Source organism: Lepidochelys kempii, chromosome 15 (assembly GCF_965140265.1).
Source record: "Lepidochelys kempii isolate rLepKem1 chromosome 15, rLepKem1.hap2, whole genome shotgun sequence".
In the NCBI taxonomy this organism is placed as follows: domain Eukaryota; kingdom Metazoa; phylum Chordata; order Testudines; family Cheloniidae; genus Lepidochelys; species Lepidochelys kempii.
In genome coordinates this window covers 25,598,161-25,612,489 of record NC_133270.1, presented here as the reverse complement: position 1 = coordinate 25,612,489, position 14,329 = coordinate 25,598,161, and the positions used below count along the sequence as shown (strand labels likewise).

Here is a 14,329-nt window from a genome sequence, read left to right as displayed (position 1 = left end):
CAGGATTAGAACTCAGGCCTTCAGTTCCCAACACCATGCTTATTCCCTTCACGCATTCAAATCCACATGTGTAGCCTGCAACACGGAAGGACCTTAGGAAAAGCAATTAAACATGCTGGAATTCAGATCATATCCACATCTCAAAATCTGTAATGTAAGGGGCCAGCCTTCAGACAGGCTTGTATAAATGACAAGTTACATTTTTACATCAGTGAAGAAAATGATCAAAGTTCAAGCCATTTAAGAAAACCCTTAAATGGAAAGCCTTTTAGCGCTTATGTCAGGGCTGGACTGGGCTGCAGCAGTTTGGTTACACCACCACTTGTAGAGCCAAAAAACAGTCGTAGCTACCATGAGAAATGTTTGGCAAAAAGAGTCTAGTTGAGGTAATGGGACCGACACAGCTATAACAACCCTGCATAGAGTAGACTATAACTATTCCTGTCTGAGGCATTGGTTCCTTTCCTTACCTGTGTCTGCAGGATTCAGCACTGGAAGGCAGGCAGAGAGCTATTGCCCCTGGTTTTATTTATTCAAATCATTCACAGAACCCTTCTGCAGGACTGAGCTGTATCCTGAAGCCACACATCAGGGATGAAAGCGAGTCAAGGAAAGACTGAACACATATTCCGAACAGCTTTTGGTTCCTGCAGAACTATCACAAAATTAGATGGATACAATAGAAGTGAATTTGCTTCACGTGTAAGAGGATATTGCACTCTTTCCTCTAATCATCTAAATTATTAATATTTTCACCGATTAAATTGTAATCCTATTTTTTTTCAGGAAAAAAATAATCACCCAACAAATACTCAAGTCATTAAAGGAGAAATTTGCACAAAGCAGAGCCCACTCTATTCATTTACTGAATGTACTCTTGAAACTGTTAACAATTACAGATTGCCAACTCCAAAGAAAAAGTAAACACCAAAGGAATTTGGTTTATCATTTATTGAAATGTACTAGTGGTCTCTTAACCACTAACAATTCCATTCTTATACAGCACAAATAAAACCGTTATAGTATTATGTTACATTAGAAACAAATACCACTGTAAGCGTAGTGAGAGTTTAGAGACTCTTCTGATTTCCAGCTGCCCCGGTCTGATTTCCCTGTATGAAATGCATACAGATTTTGAAGTAGGGGTTTTGGTGTTAATCTTGTGTGTCATTTGACAAAGCAAGTAACATGTCTAATGCATCAAGCTATACTGAGTACCCTCCACCCCGCCCGGAAGATTTACATCCTTCCTAACCTCTACATTAAAGTGCGCGTGGAGGGGGAGATATTTACATACCAGTTTATTATTTTAATACGCTAAGTAGTGTTGACAGATTAGTCATAATTATAGGGTTCTCAGCACTATGTCAGGTAAGTCCAATACCTCTTAGCTTTCTTCAGTTTCACTCCATCCTGAATTTCATCCTTTAAGGTCTGAGAAATAATACGTAGTGGACTTGTCACACTATGCACAAAAAGGGGAAGGTAGTTCTTCAGTTTCATTGAAGTTTCCAGCATAGCAAACAGTGCTAATGATTTATTCATAGGAAGAGCAAAGCCAATTAACACAGTGAGTTCCATGATGGAAGTTTACCTCCAAGGAATAAACACTTTGGCTAACGCAGAACTATAACCACTCACAACTCATCACCATTTGTCTATCCACAGCTCATTTAGCTGAATGTTTATAGAACGACGATAATGTATACAAATGAGATTTGTAAAGAACCCTATGGATAAACATGGCACGTCCATCTTCATCGCTGTGGTACTTTTATCTTTTTTTAAAAACCTCAACTACACAGTATAGGTAAAGTGAACCAGGTCACTGTTTACAAAGTTTCATACAAATGTCAGCAGAAGTAAAAACCATCCAAAACGGGCATTTTAAATGCTACCTACATTCTAAAATCAAGTTACACCTCTCAATTTAAGCTCAGTGCCCACTCTATGTTATAAAGACATTTCCTTAACTTAGATTATTTTTAGGAAGTATTTGCCATTTGTAACAAAAAAAAAAATCACACCACACTGTATATTAAAGAACATTTTGGCAAGTGAATTGAGCCATCCCTTTATATAGGATCCTACTTGCCAATGGTATTTTAATCTCTCTTTCATTATAAAGAGTACAGATTAGTATAGTTCTAAACAGCCTATGTACAACAAACTACTCATTTTTTAACAAAAATAGTTGGGAGCTGTCACATGGGGATAGGCCTGAAATATCACCTGCATCTCTCATCCCACCTAGACAGATTAATATGGTGTCAACTGGGTTTCTGAAAGCAGGATTCAACCTTCCAAAGCTCTCTTCCTCCTCCCGCCTCAAACATTGCTAACTGTCAAGCATATTAGTAACCACAAACCAGTCTGAACACACACTTTATGAAAGAACATTTTCCATGAACAGCTCGAGTTCAGTTACAAGATTGTTACAACTGACTTAATACAAGATTCCTTGACAGTGTATTTTAAAAAAAAAATCAAATCCATCATCTATTGAGGGCAATTAAGCATACAAATAGCAGATACCACCCTTTAAATCTTCTAGAGTACTAGCTGAAAAATCTTTTATAAAAAAGGATGCCTTTTAGAGCCCTTAATCAAAGGAGTTAAGCAATGGCCACTGATTTGAAAGGTATGTTCATAGTCTTACTGGCCCAATTGCAAATAGTGATTTTTAAGGCACATCAGCCACATACATATGTGATAACGCATTGTTTTCAGACAGCTAATTGCATCAGCTTAATTTGTATTTAATTTCCACAGTACAGGTTTGTTTTTTTACACAAAGTATCCCTGAATGGTCCTGTCATCGTTATACAAATTACTTTAAAGAGAGGAAAATTTAACAAGTAAAAATATTCTGGACTATTCTTAATAGAAATTTTTACTTGTATTTTACTTGGACTATTTCTTACTAGAAATAGTTGGGCAATACCACTCCCCCCATGAAGGTACGTAGATAGTATTCAGTACAAAATTCAGATCAGACCTTCTTATCTATCCCCTCCATCACTGAACCTTTCTTAGCTCAAAATAAATTGGCACTTGCTAAGTGTGCAATCTACCTGGTTGATTTTACTATCCTTTTCAAAATCTGATTAGGGACATATTTACCACACAAACCCCCTAAACTCCCTGTACACAACCTCTTGTGGCCTAGCTCATTTTCACTGCAGCTTTGTGCTTTGCATTCAGATACTACAATTAACATCCAAATGGCATCACCAAAAAAAAATTATTTTGAAACATTAGTAGTTCACAATTAACCATGCTTAAAGCGAGCCATAATGGGAACACAATACCAAGAAAAGAGTATGCTATTCTATTTTAAATCATTTACCATCAGCAAGAGTACTGAGACACCATACTTGCAAACATGTTCACCACACATTGTTTCATAACTTGCTAAGCTTACCAAGTCCCTTCTCATCACTTTCCAGGCTTTCAGGGAGCTGTTCAGATGCCTTTGATCTTCTAGGAGCAGAGTTAGCCCAACAGCCTTCCTTCCAGACTAGAAGCTATTATACTAATGTTAGCATGTAGCAACTACCAAATTCTAGGGGAGAAATAACTAGATGAGTTATGGTTTGTGTAGAGAAAAAATATTTTATATTGACCTTTAAGAGAAAGAAGTCCCTGGACCATTCTTGATGGAAAATTATTTCAACCACTTCTAAACAGTGGGAGATGGTAGTTTAAAGACCGGTGCCTCTAGATGAGAGATGGAAAAGATTTTGGGCCTTGCATTTTCGTGGGTGTCATTGTTTTAGGCTGCACTGGTGAGAGATCTGGGGTCAAAGGGAGTTTAGAATATGAGCTAGACTGCCCAGCGGTGGATTAAAAATGTAGGCTTGTGACCTTGGCTCCAGTTTCTTGAATCACCACAATGAAATACAAGCTTCCAAAGTCATGTAAAAATACATCCTAACCCACATACTTAGACAAATTAAGCAAACACACAGTCTGCCCCTGCACAGCAAGTGTGGGAGAAAACCGAGATTGGGGTGGGAGGTGTTTTGAACTTTAAATTGATACTAGCAGTTTTCTTTACATAGGACAAAAGAATTGATCATCTAGTACCAAAAGTGGTGAATTTATAATAATTTCTGGTGAAAAAGGATATGGAGAGCTGAACAGTGCATACACACAAACTTCTCATGACTGAACATTCATGATAGATCACAACTCCTAGCTGGAAACAGAAGTTCTATAATATCCGCAGGGTTGCCAGTAGCCAATGACATGCTGATCTCAGTTTTAATGGTATTACACCTTTGTTTTATATTTAACACAACCCGAGTTAGGCAACCAATTTGTCTCCCCCCCACCTCCAGGAGTTAACATAAGGCATTTTTCACCATACTGAAAGGCTAAAGGTTACCACCATTTGGACAATAATCTACATAAGAAACATTTGCCCATGCAGAATAAATATCACTTTCAGCTTACCAAACATTTGACAACTTCCTGGATGGCCTATTTGGATCTCAGAGTAAATGCTTTTAACAGACTTCTTTAGAAGTTACATATGAACAGTCTTCAAACGCAGCCATTGTCCCAACTTCCTAGAAAACCAATGCTCAGGAACTGCAACTTCTTGATTCTGTCTTCCCCCACAGGCCACATCATTTAAAGGCACAGTAAGAAAGCCTTTTATATTCCCAGCTTTCAACATTGCCAGTTTCCAGCAACACAGGGGGAAGTGTGTTCAAATCCTGTCCCTAATCCTTGCACACCCAAGATGCAGCTAACGGAACAATATTATAGAGGAAAGATTTCTTAACCATAGCGGGTGATCAGTCTACTTATGCTCGAGTTTCTGCTTAATACTGCTTTTAAAGTGGCAGATATTTTTGGGGCGGATCCCCAGGTATCTCTTCTGCCCTTCCTATGGCTCAGGTGCTTAAGTAGACTTGGTAGTCTTATTTCTCCATATATAAATTGTCTTAACTACGTTCAGTGTAAAGTTTTTCTGCATGAAAACAGGAGCAATGTGTAAGTCTTTCTCCACACACTGTCAGCCTTCGAGAGTTTAGTATCTAGGATGTGCAAGCTCTATCTTCCTAGCCAGGTTATGTAGCAGGAAACTGAAACCAAAGGAAACAAACTTAAGAGCTCTTCTGTAAGTTGGCACTTGGTAAGTGTAAAATCTACCTGGTTGCTTTTTCTAAAACTTTAGAAAATCTAATGCAAGAGTTCAGAGTAGCAGCCGTGTTAGTCTGTATTTGCAAAAGAATGCATCCGATGAAGTGAGCTGTAGCTCAAGAAAACTTATGCTCAAATAAATTTGTTAGTCTAAGGTGCCACAAGTCCTCCTTTTCTTAATGCAAGAGTGTGTGTCTAGAGTTTGTGCACCTCTGATTCTAAGAGCAAATTTACTGTACACAACCACCAACACTGTGGCCTAGACTTGGGGTTAGTTTTTCAAGCAATGCACACTTCCATTGCAGATTTATGCTTACCATTCAAATACAGTTACCACACATCAAATACCAGCACAGATGGTATAGAACATTATTTTGAGACAAGTAGTTTACAATTGACCATGCTTAAATCAGGCTGCAATGGGAACATAATACTAAGACAAACAAATATGCTAGTTTATTAAAATCATGTACCACCACTAGATTACAGAGACACCATACTTATTGTGCAAACAAAAGTACTGCACATTGTTTCACAACCTGCTAGGCTTTTAAAATGACCCCTCTATTCGTGCTTTCAGGGCTTATCTAAGGAACTGTTCAGGTGCCAAGAACTTTGACCAATCTGCTGCCTCTGAACTCCTAGGGGGAGGGCTAGCCAAAAGTCCTATTTTTAGACCAAAGGATTTCCTGATAAGATTTCCTAGTAATTGCTAGCAACTACCAAGTGTTAGGAGGAAAACAGCCTGTTGAAAAATGGTGGTTTGGATAGAGAAAAACATTATTTTATGTTCTATATTCTATTATTCTAAAAAGTTCTATTATCACCTTTAGAGGAAGACAGCTCATGAATCATTCCAGCCAAAGAGAAATTACAGAAGCTTCAGGACACTGGGAGATGAGGGACTGAACACAGAAACCCCCAGACAAGAGAGAGAGAGACAGCGCGAGACAGACACATTTTGGACTCTGCTTCTATATCATTGATCCAGTTTGGAGTGGGCAGGTTCAGAAGGGATTGCGAATATGAGGTTGTGGTGCTTTAATTGGGCACCAAATGATATAGCTACCAAGGACTGGATTAAGACATAGGCTTGGGCTCAGTATCCTGCCTCCTGGAGTCACATGATGTAAGATTACTCTAAACAGTGACTCTATTTGTATCACAGGGACTGCCACGACAACCTTTCTAAACAACTGATTGGTTGGTCCCCTTGGAGATGGCTTTCCAGGGCAGCGAAACTGTTCAACACTAATTACCCACTACAGGTAAAGTGAATAAAGTCATCATTTAAAAGTTGCATACAAAAGGTTAGCAGACGCAAAAACCATTCAAAATGGGCATTTAAAATGCTACCTGCATTCTAAAACCATGTTACACCTCGCCATTTGAACTCCAAGTCCACTTTTATGTTATAAAAATGTTTCCTTAACTCTGATTCTTTTTAGGAAGTATTTGCCATTTGTAGCACACATTTCAAATCAAACCACACTGTATATTAAAGAACATTTTGGCAAGAGAATGGAGCTATCCCCTTATATAAGAGCCAACTTGCCAATAGCATTTTAACAACACTTTCAGTATACACAGTACAGATTTATATGTTTCTAAACATCCTTTCTATAGCACAGTTTACTCTTTACCTCTAACAGGTGTAGTTCGAAACAGTGTCAGCAAGTGGTAGGCATCAAACAGCCCCTGCATCTCTCACCCTACCCAGCCAGATTAGTGTGGTGTAATTTGTGTTTCTGAAAATAAGACTCAAAAAACTTTCCAAAGCTCTCTTCTTCCTCCACCCACCAAACATTGCCATCAAGCAAGCACATAAGTAACTAGAAACCAGTTTGCACATACACCAATACTCATTAATGGCCAAGCATTTTCCATGAACATCTGGAGTTCAGTTTTGAGACTGTTATAACAACTGAAACAGTCAGTCATTGTGACAGTGTCTAAAAACCAAACTAATCATCCACTGAGAGCAATTAAGCATACAAATAGCAGATACTGTCTTAGTCTAAAGTACTAGGTAAAAAAATCTTTCATAAAAGAGTGTCCTTACATCAAAAGGGTTAAGCAATGGCCATTGATTTGAAAGATATGCTAATAATCTAGTAAGAATATTACAATCACAAGTAGTGATCCTAAGGCACATCAGAGACATGCATATGTGATAATGCATTGTTCTCAGATAATTGCATCAAATTAATCTGTATTTAGTTTGCACAATACAGTGGGTTTTTTTTAAACAAAGTATCCCTGAATGATCCTGTTATCACTAAAGGTAGTGAAACCAGACAAATTTAACAAGTAATAAAAAATATTTTGGACTATTTCTCAGTAATACCAATAATGGGCTATACCATTCGAAAAAGAGTTAGGTACATAAAATGCAGTGTAAAGTTCAAAATACCCTTATCTCACCCCACCATAATTTCTGAGGAATTCTTTAACTCAGAAAATAAGTTGGCAATTGATAAGCATAAAATCTACCTGGTTATTTTTACAAAGCTTTAGCAAATCTAATCTGTGAGTGTCTGTTTAGAGTTTTTGTACCCATCTATCAATCTTGTAGCTCTAGAGCTGGCTTTATTATTTCTACAGCAGCTTTATGCTCAGCATTCAGAATGAACGGTTACTATCCAGATCCTAGCACTGGTAGCACAGAACTTATTTTGAAAGACTAACAGTTCACAATTAATCATGCATATACGAAGCCTCAATGGGAACACAATACCAAGAAAAGACACTTTAAAAAATCATGTACCACCACCTGATTACAGAGAGACCATACTTATGCAACCAAATCCACTGCACATTGTTTCACAACTTGCTAGGCTTACAAAATTCCCCCTCTTTCCAGATTTATGTAGGGGGAGCTATTCAGGTACCAATCTGCAGTCTCTGATCTTCAAATGGGAGAGTTAGCCATGTAGTCCTATTTTCAGACCAAAGGGTTTCCTGTTATGAGATTATTTATTATTAGCAACTACCAAACTTCAGGGGGAAATAACTAATTGGGAGTCAGAGGATTTACACAGAAGGGGGGGGAGGGCATCAAATAATCTGGTTTTGACCTTTATCAGAAAAAAGGCACTGGAGCCTTCCAGGAGTCACACAATGACATTGAAAGCTAAACTTGTGTAGAGATCCCCCTTCTGCCCCCAAATGGCATGGGAATGGGAGGACAAATTAAGCAAGATGCAAACAGCCATCCTAGAGTGTTTTGACTATTGGAGGGAAGGTTAATTGTACATTTCAGATTAAAAAGAATTTCAAACACTGCAGGACAGAAGATGATGATGTCTAGTGGCAAGGAGTGCCTCTAAATAAGAGAGAGCAGAGAGGTTGAGAATATGTGTTTGTCGACTTTGAATGGGCACCAAATGAGGTGACTGCCCAGTGCTGGATTAAGACAAAGTTAGGCCTAGCACTCTGGCTCCTAAAATCACAAGACAACGTCAAAAGTTACACTTGTGTAAAAAAAATTGCTTCTCAACCCCATGGCATGGGAAGAACAAATTAAGCAAAAAGTAAGCAGCTACCCTAACAGGCAAGGCAGGAAAGTGGGGAAAACAGAAGGAGGCTGGCGAGACTAGGTTCAAGAGGGTGTGGCCGGTGAAGTTTGTACAAAAATTTGAATTGGCACTACGAATAGTTTTCTTTACATGGCTTCCAGGATCAATCATCTAATAGAAAAAGATATTCGGTTACTTATTTCAAAAGACCAGGACTTTCAGGAAATTAACAATGTACAGAAGTGAAAGGTGTGCATATTTATTGTGAAAAACCCAAAGCAACAATAAATTTAGGAGTTAAAAATATTTTAAGAATTAATGGTTTTCAAAATAAGCTACTGAACATTTTCTGATTACCAGGCTCTGAGAACAAAGTTAGTGAACCCAGCCACCAATGTGGAGCCTTGGGTTTATTTCAAAGAATGCAGGTCATTTCCACTGCAGCTTTATGCTTAGCATTTAGATACAATGGTTACCATCCAAATACCAGAACTGACAGCACAGAAAATTCTTTTGAGATATAAATAGCTCACAATTAACCATGCTTAAAATCCAGTCGCAATGAGAACACAATACCACATCAGACAAGTATGCTATTTTCCTTAAAATCATTTACCATTACTGGAGTATTGAGTCTATACTTAGAATGCAAACAAATCCACTGCGTTGTTTCACAACTTGCCAGAGTTACAAAATTCAGCCCCACCATCTTCCTACAAAAAAATAGTTTACATAGTCACTGATTTTAAGAAACAGACAAGAAAAGGATTACATTTACTGAGTGCAATTTCACAACCCCATGTTGCAGCCCAAACTTTGTGTTCCATTGTGCAAAGCACAGAGGTTTGCCATTGCCTATATTAAGTCTCTGGGAGGGAGAGATAAAGAACAAAAATTTAAGCACCAATACATGAGTTAGGCGTACTGATGTATTCACTGTAGGATAAAGCCAGGATGTGGTGGAAGACGAGGTGGTGGTCTTTGGGGCAGTGCTGGAGGGTACTGTGATACAAACTGAGATGGGTATCCTGGCTGTGGCATTTGACCGGCAGATTGAACTCCCACTCGTGGGGGAAGGGGAGGGTATGGAGCTCCTGGATAAGGAAAAGCTGGTCCTGAATCCATTGCTGCAGTAAATGGAGTGGGGAGGCGTCCTGCTGGGACTGATGGAGGAGGTGGGGGTGGTATTCGCCGGGGCAAAACTGCAGGAGGAGTGTTTGCATCTGAAGAGTAGGAAGTTTGAGGTGCTGGTGTTGTCTCAGGTGCTTTTGGCTGAGGCTGCTGCTGAACCTGTGGAAGTCTCTGTCCCTTCAGCACCATCTCCTGGAGTTTCTCGATTTTTACACGTCGTAAGTGAGCCAGTTTACGTTTGCTCTGGTATTCATCAATGAATGAATCCAGGGATACTTCACCATCAAGAAACTTTTCTGCCATATTCTGTCAAACATTGAATAACCCTGTTAGAAAGTAATATGTTCTGAAGGAACCAGAAATAGCTTATATCCTAACAGCATTGTGTCTCCTTTCCTGTCATTTGTTCCAGCTTGGATATGGAAGACGGTATACTTTACAATTCCAAGCAATGTTTTTCTCAATTATTTCTCAGATGTATTTGAGTTCATCTCTGTTCAGCTATCATTTTGTACACAAGTCATGGTAGCAAGAAACATTTAAACCTAGCTCTTGCTTAGCAGGGCTCTCGTGTTTCCCTGACCTCTGGAAACATGTATGAATCACATTCAACAGTCTTCCAGATGGCTGGCCAAACCTGTCATTTTATGATTTAGCACTGTCAACACTGACCAGAAAACCACGTAGAACCCTGCAAGCAAGAACTGGTTCCAGCATCGGTAGAGAGTCAGAGATCAGTATTAAGCCATGTTTTTAGTCTACTCATTCGCACTGCTTGGACAAAGTGAGGCTTTGGTAAATGCTACTTTAATCAAGACAGGCAACAATACATTTCAATATAACCAATTATCATTTGCCCTGAAAATGACTTTTTGAGATTACAAGTCAGTTTTAAAAGGTTTGGTTATTACCCTTAACAAGCAATGTAGTAAAAACTAGCCAATGTCTCACACGCAATTCATAAATAGAGCCAACCACATCAATGCCTCTAAAAACTTGAGCACAGTGAGGGGTGACCAGAGACTAGACAGACATGGAAGGATCGTAATGGAATATTCCATTGCTGCTGAGGAGGCTTTCCTCCTACCCTAGAACACTGCACACTCTGTATCTTCATTACTGATATTACATTTTCAGTTTGAGCAAGACAGAATGGCTCACCTCTGTTTTTCATCTCGCCCAGACTCCAAGAGCGACTGACATTTTGTGTTAGATTAATACATGCACCTGGCAAACAACATTACACCTGGATGTTTATTTAAAGAGTTCTATACAGATATGCTATTAGGTTGAAAACAACCTGAGGGCACATCTACACTATGGGGACTATAGCAACACAGCTACAGCACCTTACCTATGCCAGCGTAACCCCATAGCACAGACAGTCTATAGTGATGGAAGGGGTTTTCCCATCGCTGTAGGAACACCACCTCCCTGAGTGATGGTAGCTAAGTCAACAGAAGGATTTTTCTGTTCACCTATCTGCATCTACACCAGGGATTAGGTTGACATGGCTACGGAACTCAAGGGTGTAAATTTTTCACACACACCCCCGAGGCCCGTAGCTATGTGCCTATGGCCTGAGCATGCTTTTCACATGCAGCTAGAGAAGAATTATAGTATTTATGTTAAAAATCTTTAAAGTAAGCATGCAATCCTTACTCAGACAAAATAATTCCCAGTGAACTCAACTTGCAAAAGTCTGAAGTGATGGTTTGGGCCCTATTCTTTGAAAATCCCTTAGATCTATGATATCTTTATTTAATAGTATGTTACAACTGTGTCTGTTCGAAGCCTCGTGTAACTGAGATGAGTAGCAGAATCCCTTATTTGCACTACATATGTACTGCCGTTACCTCAGTGTCTTCTTCAATCTTAGCCCCCTCTGTTTGAAGTAGTGCTAATAGTGTCTCCAGGGAAGCATTGCTGGATTGTTTATCTGTAATAATATGAAAAGAATAGTTAATGGAACAGCTGCTACAAGCGATAATTTCGGACTGAAATTATACAGTTCCGGTAAGTATAAGGCTTCTTTTAAAGGCCAAACATACTATTTGATTATTTAGTCTTTGTTCTACTCCAGACAGGAGGATTCTAAGTAGAAAATTTTAATGTGTTTTCTGAGAATTTCATTTAAAAATTACTCACTACAGTAAACTGAAAAAAAATCAAATGAACTTCAGTTGGTAAATGTGTTAAGATAAAATGCTTCATAACGAAGTATGACACAAGAATATAAATGCAATATTATATTCAGTCAGTCTGAATTGTCATTGGTTGGACAATCTCAGGAAAAAAAATTGTGGTATTTTTAAACATCAAGTGAAATTTGATCATATTCAGACAAAAGATCAACAGTAGTTAGATATGTATGTTCTTTTAATCATAGAAAGGAATGTGTATTCCAATAATACATGCTCGTCTCTTTAGTTCTTTTTACTAGGTGGCAGAATATGTACTTAATAATTAAGGCTATGTTTTAGTCATGGGTACGTTTAGTAAAAGTCACGGACAGGTCACGAGCTCTGCACACTGCCTCCACCCAGAGTGCTGGCTTTGCAGCTTCCATTGGCTGGTAACTGTGGCCAATGGGAACTGTGGGGGCGGTATCTGCAGGTGGAGGCCCGTGCCCCAACCCCCTGCCCCCTCCCACACCCAAACTCTGTTGCTGTTGGGGGGAAGGGGGAGCAGGTGGTGGCCCAAGACTGCCCCAGCAGTGGCTGGTACGACTGGCACAGGGGCTGTGTGAGCTGCTGCTGAGCCAGGCACACAGGCCACTGAAGAAGTCATGGAGGGAATCCGTGACTTCTGTGACAAACTCGCAGCCTTATTAATCATCTCTGAGAACAGTGGTATTTGCCAGATCTACTATCGACTGTGAGCTCGTCAGGGGCAAGGATGATTTTTTTTGTTCTGTGCTTGTAGAGTGCCTAACACAATGAAGTCCAGATCTATGACGAGGGCTCCTAAGTGCTATGGTAGTACACCGGACCCTCACTAGAACGTGGGATTTGGGATCCATGTGCAGGACCACGTTAAAATGAAATGCAATTAAAGTAATTAAATTGGGATCTATGGCCGCGACCACATTATATGTGAATTTGCACTATATCAATGCCCGTTCTAGTGAGGGTCCAGTGCACAAATAATAAATAATAATATAGAATGATCTATAATCCAAACATTACTATTTTGACACTTCAGTTCTTTTACACATACAGATACTCTATATGCACACAGCTAAGAATTAGGGACATGCATCAGAAAAGAGTATATCTATCCATATTTTAGAATAATAGAGAAAAGTACAGGAAAATAGGAGACATATAACCACAAGAACATGTTATACCTAGCTTGGTTTTCTTGATCTGATAGGCTTCAAAAAGAACCTGCAGCTCCTGATATTTTTGGGTCAAACTTGCTTTCAGAGTGTCCAATTTTGGTTGGTACAAAAGGTTGCCCTCAGCCAGACTACGGTTGCTGGCAAGAGTCATTTCCTTGCTAAGCTGAACATTTTGGGCCTGCAAAAGAAAGATGTGTAAGGTATAATGGGACAATGATATATTAGATAAATATTGATATATATGCACACAACACAAGACTTCTATAAATTCGACGGAGCAGCAAAATCCAAACTGAGTCATCCTCATCACCACTGAATCAGATCCTAAAACACATGCTGATATTTTTGGACAATGCATAGTAAGCCAAAAAACTAAAGATGGGAAAGACCTATTCGGTCATCTTGTACATCCCTTATTCCAACCATTGTAGATTTGTTTCCTACCATATCTTCTGTGCTCTGTCCAGTCTAGTATGAAAATCCGTTTAAAAAAACTGTGCTTTAGCCTTATGATAAAAAAAGTAACAAAGCAGCTCTAGAAGACACAGGTAAGATGTATATGGCAAGGAGCATATTAGAAATGCCTACAATAGAAAGGACTATTCTGGGAGAGGCACATGAATGCTGGAGACAAACTTAAAAGGAACTGGAGTACTTGTGGCACCTTAGAGACTAACAAATTTATTTGAGCAAAAGCTTCCGTGAGCTACAGCTCACTTCATCGGATGCATTCAGTGGAAAATTCAGTGGGGAGATTTATATACATAGAGAACATGAAATAATGGGTGTTACGATACACACTGTAACCAGAGTGATCACTTAAGGTGAGCTATTGCCAGCAGGACAGCGCGGGTGTGTGTGTGTGTGTGTGTGTATGTGTGTGTCTTTTTGTAGTGGTAATCAAGGTGGGCCATTTCCAGCAGTTGACAAGAATTTGCAAACTGGATACAATAAACTTAGGCTTGAATAGAGACTGGGAGTGGATGGGTCATTACACAAAGTAAATGTATTTCCCCATGTTTATTCCCCCTCTCCACCCCCCACTGTTCCTCAGCCATTCTTGTCAACTGCTGGAAATGGCCCACCTTGATTATCACTACAAAAGGTTTTTCCCCTCCCCACTCTCCTGCTGGTAATAGCTCACCTTAAGTGATCACTCTCATTACAGTGTGTATGGTAACAC

General features: G+C 39.3%; 1 protein-coding gene across 1 annotated transcript in view; it reads right to left on the bottom strand.

Moving 5' to 3' along the window:
• Positions 1-936: 936 nt before the first annotated feature.
• The window catches only part of VPS37B (VPS37B subunit of ESCRT-I), a 29,368-nt gene continuing 15,975 nt past the window's right edge, over positions 937-14,329 (bottom strand). Inside the window, exons 2-4 of the mRNA XM_073313583.1 lie at positions 13,153-13,324; positions 11,660-11,742; positions 937-10,109 (exon numbers count right to left, since the gene is read on the bottom strand). Coding sequence (XP_073169684.1) covers positions 9,606-10,109; positions 11,660-11,742; positions 13,153-13,324 — 759 coding nt within the window. The 3' untranslated portion in view covers positions 937-9,605. The remainder of the gene's footprint in view (positions 10,110-11,659; positions 11,743-13,152; positions 13,325-14,329) is intronic.